Source organism: Prionailurus viverrinus, chromosome E2 (genome assembly GCF_022837055.1).
Source record: "Prionailurus viverrinus isolate Anna chromosome E2, UM_Priviv_1.0, whole genome shotgun sequence".
NCBI lineage: Eukaryota > Metazoa > Chordata > Mammalia > Carnivora > Felidae > Prionailurus > Prionailurus viverrinus.
Window position 1 is genome coordinate 45,534,497 of NC_062575.1, and position 17,279 is coordinate 45,551,775.

The following is a 17,279-nucleotide window of genomic DNA, read 5'->3' on the forward strand; positions in this document are numbered from 1 at the left end:
GTGGGTTTGAGCCCCACGTTGGGCTCTGCACTGACAGCCCAGAGCCTGGAGTCTGCTTCAGATTCTGTGTTCTGTGTCTCCCTCTCTCTGCCCCTGCCTCACCTGTGCGCGCGCTCTCTCTCTCTCAAAAGTAAATAAACTATATAGATCTATAGATATATACCACCACTTTGACTCCATAGAAATTCCATTATGGTGGAAGGCCTTTGAATTTTTGCTAAAGTATTTCCCACTCACTGACCTACAAATATCTTAACAATACATCTACCATCCTTATACCTTATTAATGTAATGGACTAACATGATGACTTGGGGAAGGGAAGTGTGATCAAGGTGTAGGTGGACTAAATTATGATATAGAGCTGGAGAGTTGGTATACCCTTGTGATGGTTAATTTTATGTGTCATCTTGGGTAGGCCACAGTACATATTTGCTCACATATTATTCTAGATGTTCTTTGAAGGTATTTATTAGATGAGATTAACATTTCAATCAGCAGACTGAGTAAAGCAGATTGTCCTTCATAATATGTGTGGGCCCCATTCAGTCAGTTGGAGGCTTTAATAGAAAAAAATTGGCCTCTCTTGAAGAGGAAATTCTGTGAGCAGACTGCCTTTAGGCTTGAACTGCAGCATCAGCTCTTCCCGGGTTTTCCAGCCTGCATGACTGCCCTGCAGATTTTTGACTTGCCAGCTTCCACAGTTGCATGATCCAATTCTTTAAAATAAGTCAATCTCTTTCACTGTGTCTACCTTCTGTTTGTTTATATACGTGTGTATATATGTGTTTGTATACATACATGTTAGTAAATATATACATGGGAAATATATACATGTGTGTATGTGTATGTACACATATATATCTATGTGTGTATGTGTGTATTTGTGTATAAACCTCTAAGTGGTCCTGTTTCTCTGGAGAACCCAGACTAGCACAGCTCCTGAGGTAGAACAGTAAAGGTGTATTGCTAGCCTGAAAACACAGTGGTGGTCTTTACTAACAGGTGTTTAGAAAAAAAAATTTTTCTAGGTCAATAGCTCTATACCACATACCAAAGGATATGTTAATTTGCTCAAGCAACAAAACCATATCTGGAGTGCAATTAGGATTACCACCTGATTAAATTTATGATCTTCTATTGTCACTTAAGATCCATCTGTTTCCCACATAAGCCAAATAAGTGACTTGAATGAAATATGTTGGATATCACCACCCCTCTCATCTTTCAAGTCCAGTGGCACAAATCTCTGCAATCCCTGCAGGATTATGGTATTACTTTTCTTTTTTAATTACTATTTTTGTGGGTAGAGGCAGCTATACCTACAAAGGCTTCTGGTTGGCCTTCCTTAACATAATAACTCTCATGCTACAGGTCAGAGAACTAATATGGGGTTCTGTTGCCAAGTAGGTCTATTCCAATTATGCATTTGGAACTGGGGAAATAACCACAAGATGGGTTGGGAAACTAATGGATTCTAAAATTCCATTGATCACCTGACCTCCATAAGTCCCTACTCAACTGGTGGACCACAGTGACATTCTGGGTTTCCAGGAATTAGAGTTAGTTCAACCAAATGTTCATTAATTCCTGAAAAGTATAATTATTTTTTACCCATTGCAGCTGCTTTGGCATTTACTTGGTAAATGGCCATAGTTTCCTCTGGAGAAGGGTAGGTGAAAGATTAACAATATAAATTTTTGACACTGTAGCAGTGTTCTTTTTCAGAGGGACCTGGGCCTTCCCTTTTATTCAAGGGGCTCTGGGTCTGTAAAGTGGCTCAGGTTTGGGAATTGGTTGAGGGGTTATGAATCACTGTAGTAATTCTAGTTAGACTTCTGTTCACTCAGCCTAGAAGTCTTTTGCTTATATAGATCAAATAAGAATTTAGTAATCTAGGGGTGCCTGGGTGGCTCAGTCAGTTGGGTGTCAGACTTCAGCTCAGGCCATGATCTCCCAGTGGGTGGGTTTGAGCCCTGTGTCAGGCTCTGTGCTGACAGTTCAGAGCCTGGAGCCTGCTTCAGATTCTGTGTCTCCTCCTCTCTCTGCTCTCCCATGCTCATGCTCTGTCTCGCTCTATCTCTCAATAATAAATAAACATTAAAAAAATTAAGAAAAAGAATTTAGTAATCTAACCATATATGTCTTTTCTAGGTATACTGTGATCAATTAGCAAACACCATGGGTTTCTGTGAATCAGACTACATTGTTTACTGCTTTGGCTTTGCTGCTCTTTACATAACCACACTGGCCAGGAATCCGGCCCCTTCTACTTCAGGATCCCATTATCCTCATTGTATTTTTTAAATGTTTATTTATTTTTGAGAGAGAGAGAGAGCAGGGGAGACGCAGAGAGAGAGGGAGACAGAGGATCTGAAGTGGGCTCTGTGCTGACAGCAGAGAGCCCAATGTGGGGCCCAAACTCACATATCATGAGATCACGACCTGAACCGAAGTCAGATGCTTAACAGACTGAACCACCCAGGTGCCCCTCCTTATTGTATTTTGAGATTCCAGTCATTGGTAACAGTTTCCACCATAATTTTCAATGTACAGAGAAAACAGAGTTCTTTGGTATGCTGAGCCTCCTCCTCACAGTTATAGTGAAAAGTTTGTCTTCTAGAATCTCTGGAGTAGGTTAGCAGGTCTTAGGTGATAAATATAGTCTAGCATTCCAATCTCCCTAAGCCTTTGGATACCTTACTCTGCAGTATACCAAGGAGGTTCTAGCATATCAACTTCATTTAGGGTAGTCCACTGTTAGTCCATGTTTTAGCTAGCCAGTCAATTAGAGCCTTTCTTAACTCCTCAAGCCAAAACAATGACTCCAGAATCCACCTGATACAACTTTATATTCTTTCCACCATAATCACACACCTTAAAATCCATTTACAAACATAACCCACAGATTTATATTTGCATAAATTAGAAAAATCATGCAGTTCTTTTGGTGTATAGCACAACTCCTTTGGGTCACACTTTGTACCTAACTTTTTGGGTACAGTATCCTGGGACTTGAATCTCTTCATTGGTTTAGAAGCAAAGAGGTATGGAAGGATTAGTCTTGAGGAGAATCAGCAGTGCCTTTCCAGGCAACTACCTCTGGGGGGGCCATGACAAGTTCTTCAGGCAAAGGAGAAGTAACCTCAGGCAGGGGTAGTAGGTCTGCTTCTAGTGGCAAAGAAGACTCAAAAGAATTTACGGGTTCAATGTCCCTAGCTTTGCTGTAACCTGTCCATGTATTCCAACTCCTATTTTCAGCATCCCATTTTTTTTTCCAATCAGTGCTCTCACTTTAAGAGAAGATACCCTAGAAGTTTAGGAATTTAATTTGCAGAGTAATACATCCACTGGCTGGATGAGGCTCTGGGCTTCTTTTTCAGAAATCTTGGCCTTGAGGGTACACGAGATAAGGTTTTTCTTCCAGGGAAGATAAAGAAGCTTTTAGGTCATTTATGCAGAGCTTGAACTGGGAGTTTTAAGTCTTGAGCTCATCTTTTTCTTTCTCCACATTCTCCAGCAGTTATAAGCCACCAGCCATATTAGTTTCCTATGGCTACTCTAACAAATTACCACAAATTTGGTGGCTTAAAATAACACAGATTTGTTCTCTTATATTTCTGGATACCAGAAGTCCAAAATCAGTTTCACTGAGATGAAACTGTCAGTAGGGCCTTGCTCCCACCAGAAGTTTGAGGGGAGGACCTGTTTTCTTGCCTTTTCCAGCTTTTGAGAACTGCCTTATTTGCATGTCTTGACACATAGACCCTTCCTTCATCTTAAAAGCTGACAGCATAGCATCTTCAAATCCCTCTCTCTCTCTGCTTGAGGTGGTTATATCGCCTTCTTTCTTCTAGAGTAGAATCTCTGACTACCTCCTTATTATAAGGGTACTTATTACATTTATTGTCCATGGCTTTGTGTTTGGTATCTGCACATTTGAAGAGGCACCCCTTCCAGTCTTTACAGAATGGCTTCAGTAGTGAAATCCCCTCACAAGTTAGCCTATCCAGAGATTCTGGGTGTGTCAGCTAGTGGGGTTCATGGGTAGGCTTGTTCTTAGTGTCTGGGTCAGAAAATTGGTGGGTTTGACACCTGGGTGCATGGGATGGGCCTGGTGCCTACCTGGGACTGTAGGGGGCAGGCCTGGAGCTTGGATCCATGATGGCAAAGCTAGCACTGGAGTCTACTGGGCTGAGCCTGTTGATTGGGTTTGTGCAGCCTGCCTGGAGCCTAGGATTGCAGGGGTTGGACTGATGCTAGGGTTCACTGGTCTTGGCCTGGGATCTGGGTCTGTCAGACAGAGCCGACTGTTGCTGTAGCAGGCTTTGAACCTCAGTATGCAGGAGCCAGCTTTGGTGCTTGAGTTAGCCTGGTGTCTGAGTCCATGGGGATGGGCCTAGTCATGAGTTCTTGGGGGCCAGCCTGGTTATGGGGTCCATTGGGGCAGGACTGGTACTTGGGTAAATGGAGGTGGGCCTGGTGGCTGGGACTGTGGGTGCTGGCCTGATGCTGGGACAGGCCTAGAGCCTGGGACCATGGGTACAGCCTGATGTCTGGATCTGTGGGAGCCAGTATTGTGCTGGAGTGGGCTGGGATATTATTGTCTGTATTGGCTGGACTGGAGCCTTGTGTCTGGGTCCACAGGGGCAGGCCTGGATCCTGAGCCATAGTGGTGGCCCTGGAGTCTGGATCCTAGAGGCTAGCCTGGCACTGGTGCAGGCCTGGAGCTTAGGCCTGCAGGGGCTTGCCTAGAGCCTGGGTTCACTGGGAAGCGTGGTGCTGGGGTCCATGGCAAAGTTGGGTGCTCTCTTCACTCTCCTTCCACTATGTGGAGGGCATAGTTCTCCACAGTTTATTGAGGGCATGGGGAAGGGGTGAGGCAGGTGGTATGAAATTGTCCTTTTTACCCTCTTTAATGCATCTTTTATTTCTGTGCTCCTCCCAAATGCTATAATTGGTCATTTGGATTTCTTATTTCTTAAGATGAAAAACTTCAAGTGTGGATGGTTGTTCATATTAATGTTTTTATATGAGAGCAAGTGTTAAAAACTCCTATTCCACAATCTGGTTATCACTGCTCCAGTTCACGTGTGTGTGTGTGTGCGCACGCATGTGCACAGTTCTATGATCTTTTTACACATGCATAGATTTGTAAATATTTACTGTATTTGTATTTGTTTCCCAAAAACAGTTTATAAAACCATTCCAACACCTCAGAGAATTCTCTCATGCATCCCCTTTCTATTCAGACCTTCCCCCCCACCCTTAACCCCTGGCAGCCACTGATATGTTCTCCTTATATTTTTGCCTTTTCCAGAATGTCATATAAATGAAATCATACAGTATGTAATTTTTGACTTTTTAAAACTGGTTTCTTTCCTTTAGCATACATAATTTATATTTATAGAATAATTTATATAGCATAATTTAGCATATAATATGGGTAAATTCACTTTTATTGTTTACTGTTCCATTATGTAGGTGTTCTAAGTGTATTTATCCACTGAAAAACATTTAGGTTATTTACTGTTTTTAGTGATTAAAATGATACTGTAGATACTTGTGTAGGTTTTTGTGTAAACATAAATTTTCATTTCTCTGGTATAAATATCTAGAAGTGGGATTGCTGGGTCATATGGGAAGTATATGTTTAACTTTTTAAGAAACTGCCAAATTGTTTTCTAGAATGACTTCATCATTTTTCATTCCGCTTAGCAATGTATGAGAGTTCCAGTTGTTCCAGGTCCTCTCAGTGCTTGGTATTGTCACACATTTAGGGTTTTGAAAAGTCCCAGAGTATAAACTGATGAATATCTCAGATGGTAGAACATCCTAGGTGAATGTTTAGAGAAGTGTTGACGCCTGTGTTTTTAGCTATTGCATGTTACTTTTGAGGCAGGGCATGGCAAGCCTGTTTCTATTGCTGGACCACAAGTTGAGTGGAGGGATTCAAGCCTTAACTGGCAAGAAAGACTCAAAGTTGAGATGCACCGTGCAAACTCTGATACTAGGGGACAGGAAGGAAGGCAACAAATTTATTTACATACACACATTACCAGAAAATACACAGGAAATGAAGGAACCATGTTTGTAAGATGGAGTTCATTTACAGTTGGAAAAGCTCTAACATTATCTTCATGATGTTTGGATGTCTGGCATTGACCATGATTGAGATAAGGGCAGAGACAGGTGAGATGCTATTTAAAGTCTAAAGTTCCCCTGTAGGCCACAAAACCAACTTGTTTAATAATTCTAAGTGACTACATAGACTAGCTTGACTACATAACCAGTGAACAGATGGGCATAGAAGCCCATGCAAAGAAATTCTGCCTTGAGTTCTCCTGAAGTAGAGAGTCACACAGATCTTAGTGGTTCAACCTGGAGATAGAGTGCAGTCTGTGTGTGAATAAGGACACTGAGGAGCTTGCACCTGGATAATTTTCAGACTCCCTAATTGCTTACCTACCCTTTCTTTCTCTTGGTGAGTCACATCCTTTACTTTTAAATGAAAGCATTACATGGATGTGCTCTGTGGAATCTTGTCAGTCCTTTGCACATGTTAACTCTCTTTCATCTCATGACCTTGCAGTTAGGGCTATAAAATATGAATTTGTGAATTAATTCCTAGCCTGGTATATGTATTTAGGAGTAAGTGGACTTGGATTCCGAAATCATGTTCACTCCTAAGGGCTGCCAAAACTTCATTCACCCACACATAGATTAGTTAGCTTAAAAGTCCTCATTTTATATATTTATTCATTCATAAGATGTTCATAAAAATTAATGAAAAAGAGCAGTGCCCAACTTCTTCAAAAGAAATCTTCATACAGGGGTATGGAATATAATCCAATCCTGTTTCAGACCAAAATATAAAATATTGGGCCTGCTTTTCCTAAGAAGCAGCTTATATATGAAGAGCTGTTAGAAACCAAAATTCATTTAGACTTTCTTCAAAGCATTCAAAGTACCTTCTACAAGGATATGGCTGTACTAATCCATTAGATTCCATATCTTTATTTCTCTCTGCATCTAGTTCATGGAACCTCAGGGAAATGACTCCGCACAGGATTTTTTGAAGATAGACTTGCTTCCCTCTGCATTATCCACAGTAGGCCTTTTGGGGTGATTTTCATTTGTTTGGAAAATTGTGAAGAATGCATTTGCATAGGTAAGCTAACCAAGTTGGTAAGTATAATTTACTGCCAGAAAATGAGAAAGAAGATAGTATAGGAACATTTCAGTGAGTTGTTATTCAGGTATGTAATTGCAAATAAAAAATACAGCCAAATCTTCAACTGTATTTCAGGATCAGTTTTTTTTTTTCATGCCAAAAATCTCCTAGTAGTCACCACGCTTTTGTTCATTGACTCCAAATCCAAATATACATACCATTATTTTTATAACAGATACTCCTAGATTTTTTTAATTTATTTTTTTAATTTACATCCAAAGTTAGTTAGCACATAGTGCAACAGTGATTTCAGTAGATTCCTTAATGCCCCTTGCCCATTTAGCCCATCCCCCCTCCCACAACCCCTCCAGTAACCCTCTGTTTGTCCTCCATATTTAAGAGTCTTTAATGTTTTGTCCCCCTCCCTGTTTTTATATTATTTTTGCTTCCCTTCCCTTATGTTCGTGTTTTGTATCTCAAAGTCCTCATATGAGTGAAGTCATATATTTGTCTTTCTCTAATTTCTCTTAGCATAATACCCTCCAGTTCCATCCACGTAGTTGCTAATGGTAGATTTTTTTTCTTTTAATCAATCAAATTTAATTTTTAAAATGTAACCATTTTGTGGGGCAGGAATCTGAAAAGGATTTAGCTGAGCAATTCTTGCTTAGGGTCCTTCTGGTGGTTCCAGTTGGGTGTTAGCAGAGGCTACAGTCATCTGAAGACTTGATTAGATGTCCCAGATGGCTTATTCATATAGTTGACATATGTTACTGGATGATGGCTGGGAGGTTAGCTGGAGCTATTGACCAGGTGCCTACATATAGACTTTCTAGCATTACGATCTCAGTTTGGTTAGACTTCTTTCATGGAAGCAGTTTTTCCCAGAGTTAGAGTTCCAAGCCTCATCCTGTCCCTTTTTAATATCCCTTTCTTTAGTATAAATTCTTTGATGTTATATAAGGAGTGAGCTATGACTAAAGTCATTCGTATGACCATTTCATTTAAAGAGTTCTCATTCAATGTGAATTCCATGGTGTTGTGTATGATTTGAACTATGGCTATAAGCTTTTCCATATTCATGATTTTTATATATCCAACAAGATACATGACATAGGTAAAAGCTATCTCCTGTCCCCTTTACTGTACTCATAGGGGTTTTCTCCAGTTAAAACTCTCTAATGCAAGAAAGCATGCTAGGAGCCTTCCTTGCCTTAGTATGATTTTTGATTTCAAATATGGCATTACTGTGGCTAGAGGCAATCTCACATTTATTACATTTGTTTGATATTATTATTTTAGGCTGTGGCTAAAAGTCTTTTTACATGCATTATATTTGGATTCTCAGTTTCCACATTTGTAGTTTCCCTCTAGCATGAATTCTCTGGTTGGAACCACCACCATATTGCTAACATTCACAGTTGTTTTCCTTCAGAGAGAATTAACTCATGCTGTGAAAATTCTGAGTTGTTTGGTAGGATCTACCAAAGCTGACCAAACATACATATGCTCTAGGACCCAGCAATTCCATCTCTACTATATACACATGAGAAATGACTATATGTACACCAAAAGACAAATATGTTCACAGAAGCACTATTTATTATGATCCTAAGCTGTAAACAATGAAAAAGTCCACAGCAGTAGTTGGATAAACTGTAATTTAATCATATGATGGAATTCTATATAGAATGGAAATAAATGAACTGCCACATGCACTAATGATGAGTTTTAGAGACATAATGAGGAATGAAACAAGCCATATACACAATATATGATGTATAATCCAGTTTATATAAAGAGAATACATGATGTATAATCCAATTTATATAAAGGTTCATAATATGCAAAACCTAATTTATAATGTTAGAAGTCATAACTGTGGTAAATTTTGAGGAAGTAACAACTAATTTTTACTTCATATTTGCAATGAGAAATACAGTTCACACTTTCTTTTAAAACACTTCTGATCACAGTGTGGTCCATGGACCACTGGCAGAACTGTTTATTACTGGGTCACAAGAATATATGTACTGAAATTGAAAATAAGCAATTTTAAATGTTTGTAGAAACTTGACAGAGGAAGTTTATGCCTGGTGAATCTAATAATAAAAAATTTAGGGTTGTATTTTCAATGACTTTTGTCATTAGTCATTCTTTTTGTGTTTTATAGGCTCACAAACAATAGGCAATATGTGGTACAGTACCTTAAACTGTTATATACCAATATACTTGCAAGCAACACCATGTACTATTTTATTTAAAGTTTACTATTACTTTAAGGTTTGACAAAAAAGTCGTATCCTTTACTGAATTCCCATGGTTTCTACCTTGTGAGTTTTCTGATGTACAATGAGGTTTGACTTACAACTGAAGAACTTCCCACATTCTTTACATTCATATGGTTTCTCTCCTGTGTGAGTTTTCTGGTGGCGAATGAGGTTTGATTTCCTACTAAAGGCTTTCCCACACTGAGGACATCCATTGGATTTCTCTCCTGTATGTATCCTCTGATGAACAGTGAGGATTGCCTTCTGGCGGAAGGACTTCCCACATTCATTACAAATGTAGGGTTTTTCCCCTGTATGAATTCTTTGATGGAGAGTGAGGGTTGTCTTTTGGCAGAAGGACTTCCCACATTCATTGCAAATGTAGGGTTTCTCTCCTGTGTGAGTTCTCTGATGTACAGTGAGGGTTGTCTTCTGGATAAATGCCTTCCCACATTCATTACATTGATATGGTTTCTCTCCTGTGTGAGTTCTCTGATGATCAATGAGGTATGACTTCTTTCTAAAAGCACTTCCACACTGAGTACATTCATAGGCTTTCTCCCCTGTATGTGTTTTGTGATGTCTAGTGAGAGTTGCCTTCTGGCGGAAGGACTTCCCACAATCCATACAGATATAGGGTTTCCCCTCTATATGTGTTTTCTCATGAAGAGTGAGGGCTGTTTTTTGACGGAAGGCTTTTCCACATTGATTGCAAACATAAGGTTTCTCACCTGTGTGAATTCGTTGATGTTCAATGAGATATGACTTCCTTCTAAAGCTGTTCCCACAGTAAGGACACTGAAAGGGTTTCTCTTCTGTTTGAGATCTCTGATGCATGATAAAAATGGACTTCCTGCAGAGGAACTTCCCATATTTGCTGTATGTATGGGGTTTCTTCTCAATAAGAGTTTGTGAATGGACACTGAGATTTGACTTTTCAATTAGGGCTATTCCATCTTTATTGTATTCAAGGGATTTTTCTCCTCTGTGAGCCCTAGTATGTGTAAATAACATTCCTTTCATAAAGAAGGATTTTTCACATTCATTATGATCTAATGATTGCTCTGGAGTTTGATCCTTCTGATGTTGAATAAGCTCTTGTTTACCACTCACACTCCTTTCTGTTTGTTTATAGAGATTCACTGTAGAATGAATTTTCTCATTCTTAGAATTGAGGAGTGATTTCTCCCATCCATTACTCTCACCAAACTTCTCTCTTCCAGGGCTTATATTTCTACTGACTAATTCTGAAATATTTTTAAAAACCTTTCCATCAGGCTTATATTCACATAGTGCTGTTTTTGAAATAATACAGTTCTTGCCTATAGTAAGTGTTTTCCCAAAAATATTACTTCTTTCCTTAATTAGTCTTTTGTGGTTGAATATGACTGATCTAGAATGCCTGTCTTGGTATTCTTTGAACTTCACTAAAACATCTTCAGCTTTCCCATCTTCTTCTAGAAAAGAATACAATTAACAACACTGTAAGTCTTCACATAAATGTTATGGATTGAAAGTATATACAAACAACCTATTGAGTGACTGTATGCCTCACTATTGTGGTCTACAGAAAGGCCAAAATAAATTACCTCTTGGTAGGGAAAATTCATATGACATAAACCAAATCCTGCCATACTGTTAAAATGTGGAAAAATTGGCATAAGAAAAGAACACTCATGGGGCACCTGGGTGGCTTAGTCGGTTAGGTGTCAGACTCTTGATTTTGGCTCAGGTGGTGATCTCACAGTTGTGAGTTGTGCACACTGGCAGTGGAGAGCCTGCTTGGGATTCTTTCTCTATGCCCTTCCCCTGCCTCCCCCCCAACATTCCTTTCTCTCAAAATAAACTTAAAATAAAAAGAACACTCAAATTTTTGGCATATTATAAATACAATACCTGCATTAAGCAGGTATAATAAACACAAGGATAAGTAAACAGAAGACAAAGGATGATGAAAATGACACTGTTCTTGAAATGGGCAGATTCAGAAATAATGGTGTGAGCTTATCAAGGGTACTAACCAGTGATCAAGAAAAATGTTCAGTTAGAGATGAAAGCCTAAATATTTATTCCCTTATGCCTAAATAAGTATTATAAAATACTTCCATTTGTTTCTTCCTCTCTTGCAAATGACTTTTCTCAAGCACTTATTTCCTAGTGTTGAGAGGAACACTAGGCCCTAACTCTCCACACAACTTATTTTCTCTTGAAAGGGGAGACTTTGGGAAATGTATTTCCATTAGGAATTGTAAAATAAACCAGAGGACAAAGCATACTTGAAATGTGAATATAATCACCATTGTATGCTGACTGCCGCTGCCAGAATGTTTATTATACTAAATTCTCCTGACCATCAGTTCTAACTTTTCCTCCTTTCATTTGCTGAATTATTTTTCAGTTTTCAGGAAGGATGAGTTCAAGTTTTCCTCCCAATGCAGTAACATACCTTAACTCCACTACTCCCTATGGGGGATATGAATGACTGGATTCTTCAACTGTATGCTTATAATGCTGACTTACCCTCACTACCATTTTTCTTGTAAAAATTTGGCTATATCTTATTATTGTTACCTTACTACCACCCACGTCTAGTAGCGTAATTTTAAATATGGATTCATTTTACCCGTGACTTGCGTCTTATTTACAAATAGCCCTTAACTGGTAACTGCCCAAGTATCCATCAAAAGGTAAATGGTAATATTGTGTCATGTATGTATAAAATGGAATACTATTCAGCAATAAAAAGGGAAAAACACCTAGTGATACACAATGACAAAACAGATGAATCTCAAACATTTTTCAGAGTGAAAACTTTATGCGAAAGAGTATATATTATACAATTCCATTCATGTGTAATTCTAGAACACACTGAAACTAATCTGTATTAGTAACTGGAGTTATATCATCTTCCTGAGAACCTCAACCACCTTCAGGGACATGCTACTATCCAATTTATCCAAAAACCTTCATATATTATTTCTATCCTTTAATGTCTAATTTGTCTGAAATTAGATTATAATTATAGTCTGGACCATCCATTTAAAGAAATCTTTTAGGGGCACCTTGGTGGCTCAGTCAGTTAAGTGTCCGACTTCGGCTCAGGTCATGATCTCACAGCTCGTGAGTTCAAGCCCTGCATTGGGCTCTGTGCCAACAGCTCAGAGTCTGGAGCCTGATTCATATTCTGTGTCTCCCTCTCTGTCCCTCACCCACTCATGCTCTGTCTCTTTCTCTCTCAAAAATAAATAAACATTAAAAAAATTTTAAAGAAATCTTTTAACAACCTGCTATTTTAATATGAATATTATATGTAAAATGCTCCATTTGATAATATTGCCTTGCCAACTAAAACTTATGATCTTGGAAGTCAATATTTTATTGACTATTTTCTGAGTATACATTAACACATGGTTATCTGAGATAAAGGGATGTGATCTTGGCATGTATATTTATTTATTTATTATTTTTTTTTTCAAAGTTTATTTATTTTTGGGACAGAGAGAGACAGAGCATGAACGGGGGAGGGACAGAGAGAGAGGGAGACACAGAATCGGAAACAGGCTCCAAGCTCTGAGCCATCAGCCCAGAGCCGGACGTGGGGCTTGAACTCACGGACCGCGAGATCGTGACCTGGCTGAAGTCGGACGCTCAACCGACTGCGCCACCCAGGCGCCCCTTGGCATGTATATTTAAAAGAACTGAATCATTAAATGATTTCTGAATGGATGAGAAAGATGTTTTCCTTGCATGGTATCAAAGAGAGTCAGGTAACTATTGAATATCTAGCCTCTGTTACAAGCTACAGTAAGGAAAAGTAAAAGAGAGAAACTTATTTGAGGGAATTGTTAATCAGATGGGGAAAGAAGTTTGATCATACCAGAGGATGCATCTGTTTACAGTTTACATACATAAGTAGAATATGAATGCAGCAAAAAAGGAATTGACATGGTCTGGAGGAGTCAAGGAACATCTCATGGAGGAAGTGAAACTTGATCTTTTAACTGAATGATATAGTAAAGAATATAACTTTGCTCAAAGAGACATCTGACATTTGCCTTTGGCTTCTGGGAAGTAATCTCTAAGCCCTTGGAATATGTATTTGTTTGCCTGGGAACCTTTGGCCAGCCAGAAAGTAACAATGTAATTTAGGGTGAGGTCTTTGAGCCACACCAACATTGTGATTTAGGGTGGGGGTTTTAGGTCACACAGTATTAGCTCGACTTCTTAAGGGGCTGAAAACTGAGATGGGCTACATGTATTGTTAATCATGCCTATGTGATGGAGCCTCAGTATGAACTCTGGACAATGGGCTCAGGTGAAGCTTCCTTGGTTGGCAATATTCTGTACGTATTGTCACACCAGCAAGGTAATGCTGTCTGTGACTCCATAGAGAGAGGTTTACCAGAAGCTTCATGTTTGGTACTTTCCTGGATTCTGCCCTTTATGTCTGGATGATTCTAATCTATATTTTTTTCTTCTGTGATAAACCATAACTGTGAGTACTACGGCTTTTAGTAAGGTCTGTCAGTCCTTATAGCATATTGTTTATATTAGCAGTAGTCTTGGGGACCCCCAAACTTATAGTTGGTCTCAGAAGTAAGGTGGTCTTGTGTGTACTACTGTACCCTCTAACTTTGTAGTTGGATAACTCCAAGTATCTATATGGGTATATAGCAGCTGTCATGTAATGAAAAGTCCAGTTGTGAGGAATGAAATCAATTGTATGAAGTATATCTGGGAGACTAGAACAAAGAGAGATGAGCAAGAGTTCTCAGTCACAGAGAGAAATAAATTTGGAGTGATCAGATGGGGTATTCTTCTATCAGCCCTTGAAAAAGAAGGGATTTAAATTTCATATAATAAGTAATTTCTTTTTGGCATATTGACAATATAAACTGAAAGAAGTGGGTAAAAATGATGGCAAATCCAAATAGTAATTACAGAAGTTACTGAAATAATATGCTCTCATTTTGGAAGAGGTCAGTAGCAAATGAGGATATGAGAGGATGTAAAGATATTTCACAAAGTGAAATAACACAAATTGTGGAGAGATCAAGTGTAGCAGAGGTGATGGAATCAACCTGATACTACAAGAGACTGACTATGGGGAAAAAAGGATATAGAAATAAGTAAGGATAAGGTAAACACAAGGACTATTATTTATGATATATCAATAACCAAAAGGATGAGATAACTGTTGTTGTGTTGCTATAGGCAGATGAAAATAGATACTAGAGTTCAGGTGGGAGAAGTGGGCTGAAAATGTGTATTTGAAAGCCATTCACATAAAACAAGAAAATCACAACTTGAGAATGGATCAGATTATTATAGCTGATAGGACTTTTACAAAGGCAAGAACTGAGGATGAAGAAAGATCCTTAAAGGATAACAACAAGAGACCAGTGAAATAAAATCCATTTATCAACAAATATTTATTTTCCCAGGAAATAAGGGGGAAGAAAAGCAATGAAGATGTGAAAAGGCACCTGGGAAATATGTTAAGAATGAGTTAGTGTTTTTCACCCAAATCAAGGTGGGTAGGTATCAGGAATCTGAGCGCTATGATACGGAATACAGAGACTTATTGGAAAGAAATTTATTGAAAAGAAGTGATACTAAACTATCACCTAGGTCCAAAGCATATTGATTTTGAAATTTGATGGCAGGTGTCATGGTGAGAATAGGATATGAGCCTGAGCACAAGAAACAGTTAAGACATTGCACAGGGAAAGAAAGGAAAGAATATGAAAACTAAGAGGAAGATAAATATTAGACAATGATTTCTCTTTTTGTGGAGAGATTTAAGAATGCCTATAAATAGAAGACTAAACAAAAGAAAGAGGACTGAAATGTTAAAGACATGAAAAACAAGCAGAAAGGCCTAAACCAGCAGTTCCCGAAGTGTGACATGGATCTTAGTACGTGAGATCCTTATGCAGGAGAGTTTGGGAAGGTAGTCCACAAAATCAAAACTCTTTTTGTTAATAATAAAAACCTTGTCTTTTAAAGGTGGGTGTCTCATTTGTACTTATGGAATCTTAATTTATGAAGGTGGCTGAGTGATGACATAGGCTAATCTCATTGAAAGGAGATTTTCATTACATTTCCTTAGAGGAGAGGGCACACCATGCCTTGTAGGGCCACATAGAGGAGCAGCAGGCTTGGTCAGGACACAGAAAGGAGAGAGGGGAAAGCCTATTCGAGAGCCTTTTGTGGGACCTGCTTGCATGGGAAAGGCAAGGCAGGGTAGGAGAAACAGTTTAGGATTGGCTTTTTAGAGTAGTGTTGGAGGCTATGCGTCTGTAGTTGTATGGTACCTAGTCCTGGGTGATTTAGGACACAGGAAATGTTGGCTGTGTGTGTGAGAGTTAGATAAAGCACATGGTTGAGGGGATGGACTTGGGATTGGTTGGTTTTTATATAAAATGTAGGCTCACCAACAGGTGGTTTACCATCCCTACGAAATCAGCCAGCTCTAGGAGGGGCAATCTCTCCCCAGCCAGCAAGGCCCTCCAAAGTTTCAAAATATCATAAAATATAGAAGATAAAAAAATGATTAATACAGTGAGTAAAATGCAGGCACATCAACATAACACTGGCACCAATCTATAATAGTAACAACTACATTTCTAATTCATAGGGAAAAAGTTTCATGTAAGACTGTTCTTGATAGAGCAGGAGAAAAAATCACTTTTATTAGATCTCCACCCTCGAGTACGCATGTTTTCAATATTCTGTGTGATCGTTAAAATTTTTTTTTTCAACGTTTATTTATTTTTGGGACAGAGAGAGACAGAGCATGAACGGGGGAGGGGCAGAGAGAGAGGGAGACACAGAATCGGAAACAGGCTCCAGGCTCCAAGCCATCAGCCCAGAGCCCGACGCGGGGCTCGAACTCACGGACCGCGAGATCGTGACCTGGCTGAAGTCGGACGCTTAACCAACTGCGCCACCCAGGCGCCCCCTGTGTGATAGTTAAAGAAGTATGCATAAGGCACTTCTGTTGCATATCAAATTATAATATATTCTGTAAGGAAAAGTGACGGTGTAATTATTTGAGCTGAGAACTGAAAACAGGGGCCTACCCCTGCCATCCCACCATATCCAAAAAAAATGTTCCTGTGAAATGTTTTCATAAGTTGAGATGGCATAAAGTGAAGAAGCAATTACCATTAACTTATATGGAAAACTCTTAAGTGTTCCCAGATCTAAAAAATAACCTGTCTTTGGCTTTTCTGACACATCTTGTTAATGGATGTGTAAAATAAATTGAGATAAAGCAAAGATGCTTACAGACCATAGTTCAAAGCTATGGTAGCTTGATGCTGTGAAGCTGAGTGCAATTCCTGGGAAGGAGCTTAGCAGTGCCTTTATAGCTAGTTCTGAAAGCACTAGCTGGTTTTGCACTGAAAGCTGGTTTTGCATTTCACCTTTTTTTGTAAAAGCAAAAATCATCTTTGGATTTCTTTTGGTTAGTGAAAACAGGTACGAATGGAGGTCTCTAGTAAAAACAAAGTGGCATAACACAAACTTTCAAAAAACGGGATATCTGTATCTTTTTGTGGAATAGCATTTTTACTTCAGTAAAACTATTATTCAGATGTGGGTATCTGGTAGACATTTTCTTGAACAATGTGAACCTATCAATTCAAGAGAAAACATGTGCCAATATTTGTTACCAATGATAAAATCCAAGCTTTCAAGTAAAGGCTGTTATGTTGGAAAGCTTGTATTTGCTACTGTGAGCTTGTCAGCTTCCCAACAGACTTTTCTGATGACGTTGGTGATGATATTAACACATGTGGGTTATGGGTTTTTTCAAGTAATATTGTATATG

The 17,279-nt window shown here is 38.9% G+C and overlaps 1 protein-coding gene across 10 annotated transcripts in view; it reads right to left on the reverse strand.

Moving 5' to 3' along the window:
- Positions 1-8,326: 8,326 nt before the first annotated feature.
- Positions 8,327-17,279, reverse strand: part of ZNF382 (zinc finger protein 382) — a 121,895-nt gene continuing 112,942 nt past the window's right edge. For all 10 annotated transcript variants that reach the window (XM_047836855.1, XM_047836851.1, XM_047836857.1 and 7 more), the window contains one exon: positions 8,327-10,899. In XM_047836855.1, the coding sequence (XP_047692811.1) occupies positions 9,479-10,899 (1,421 nt within the window). In that variant the 3' untranslated portion in view covers positions 8,327-9,478. The remainder of the gene's footprint in view (positions 10,900-17,279) is intronic.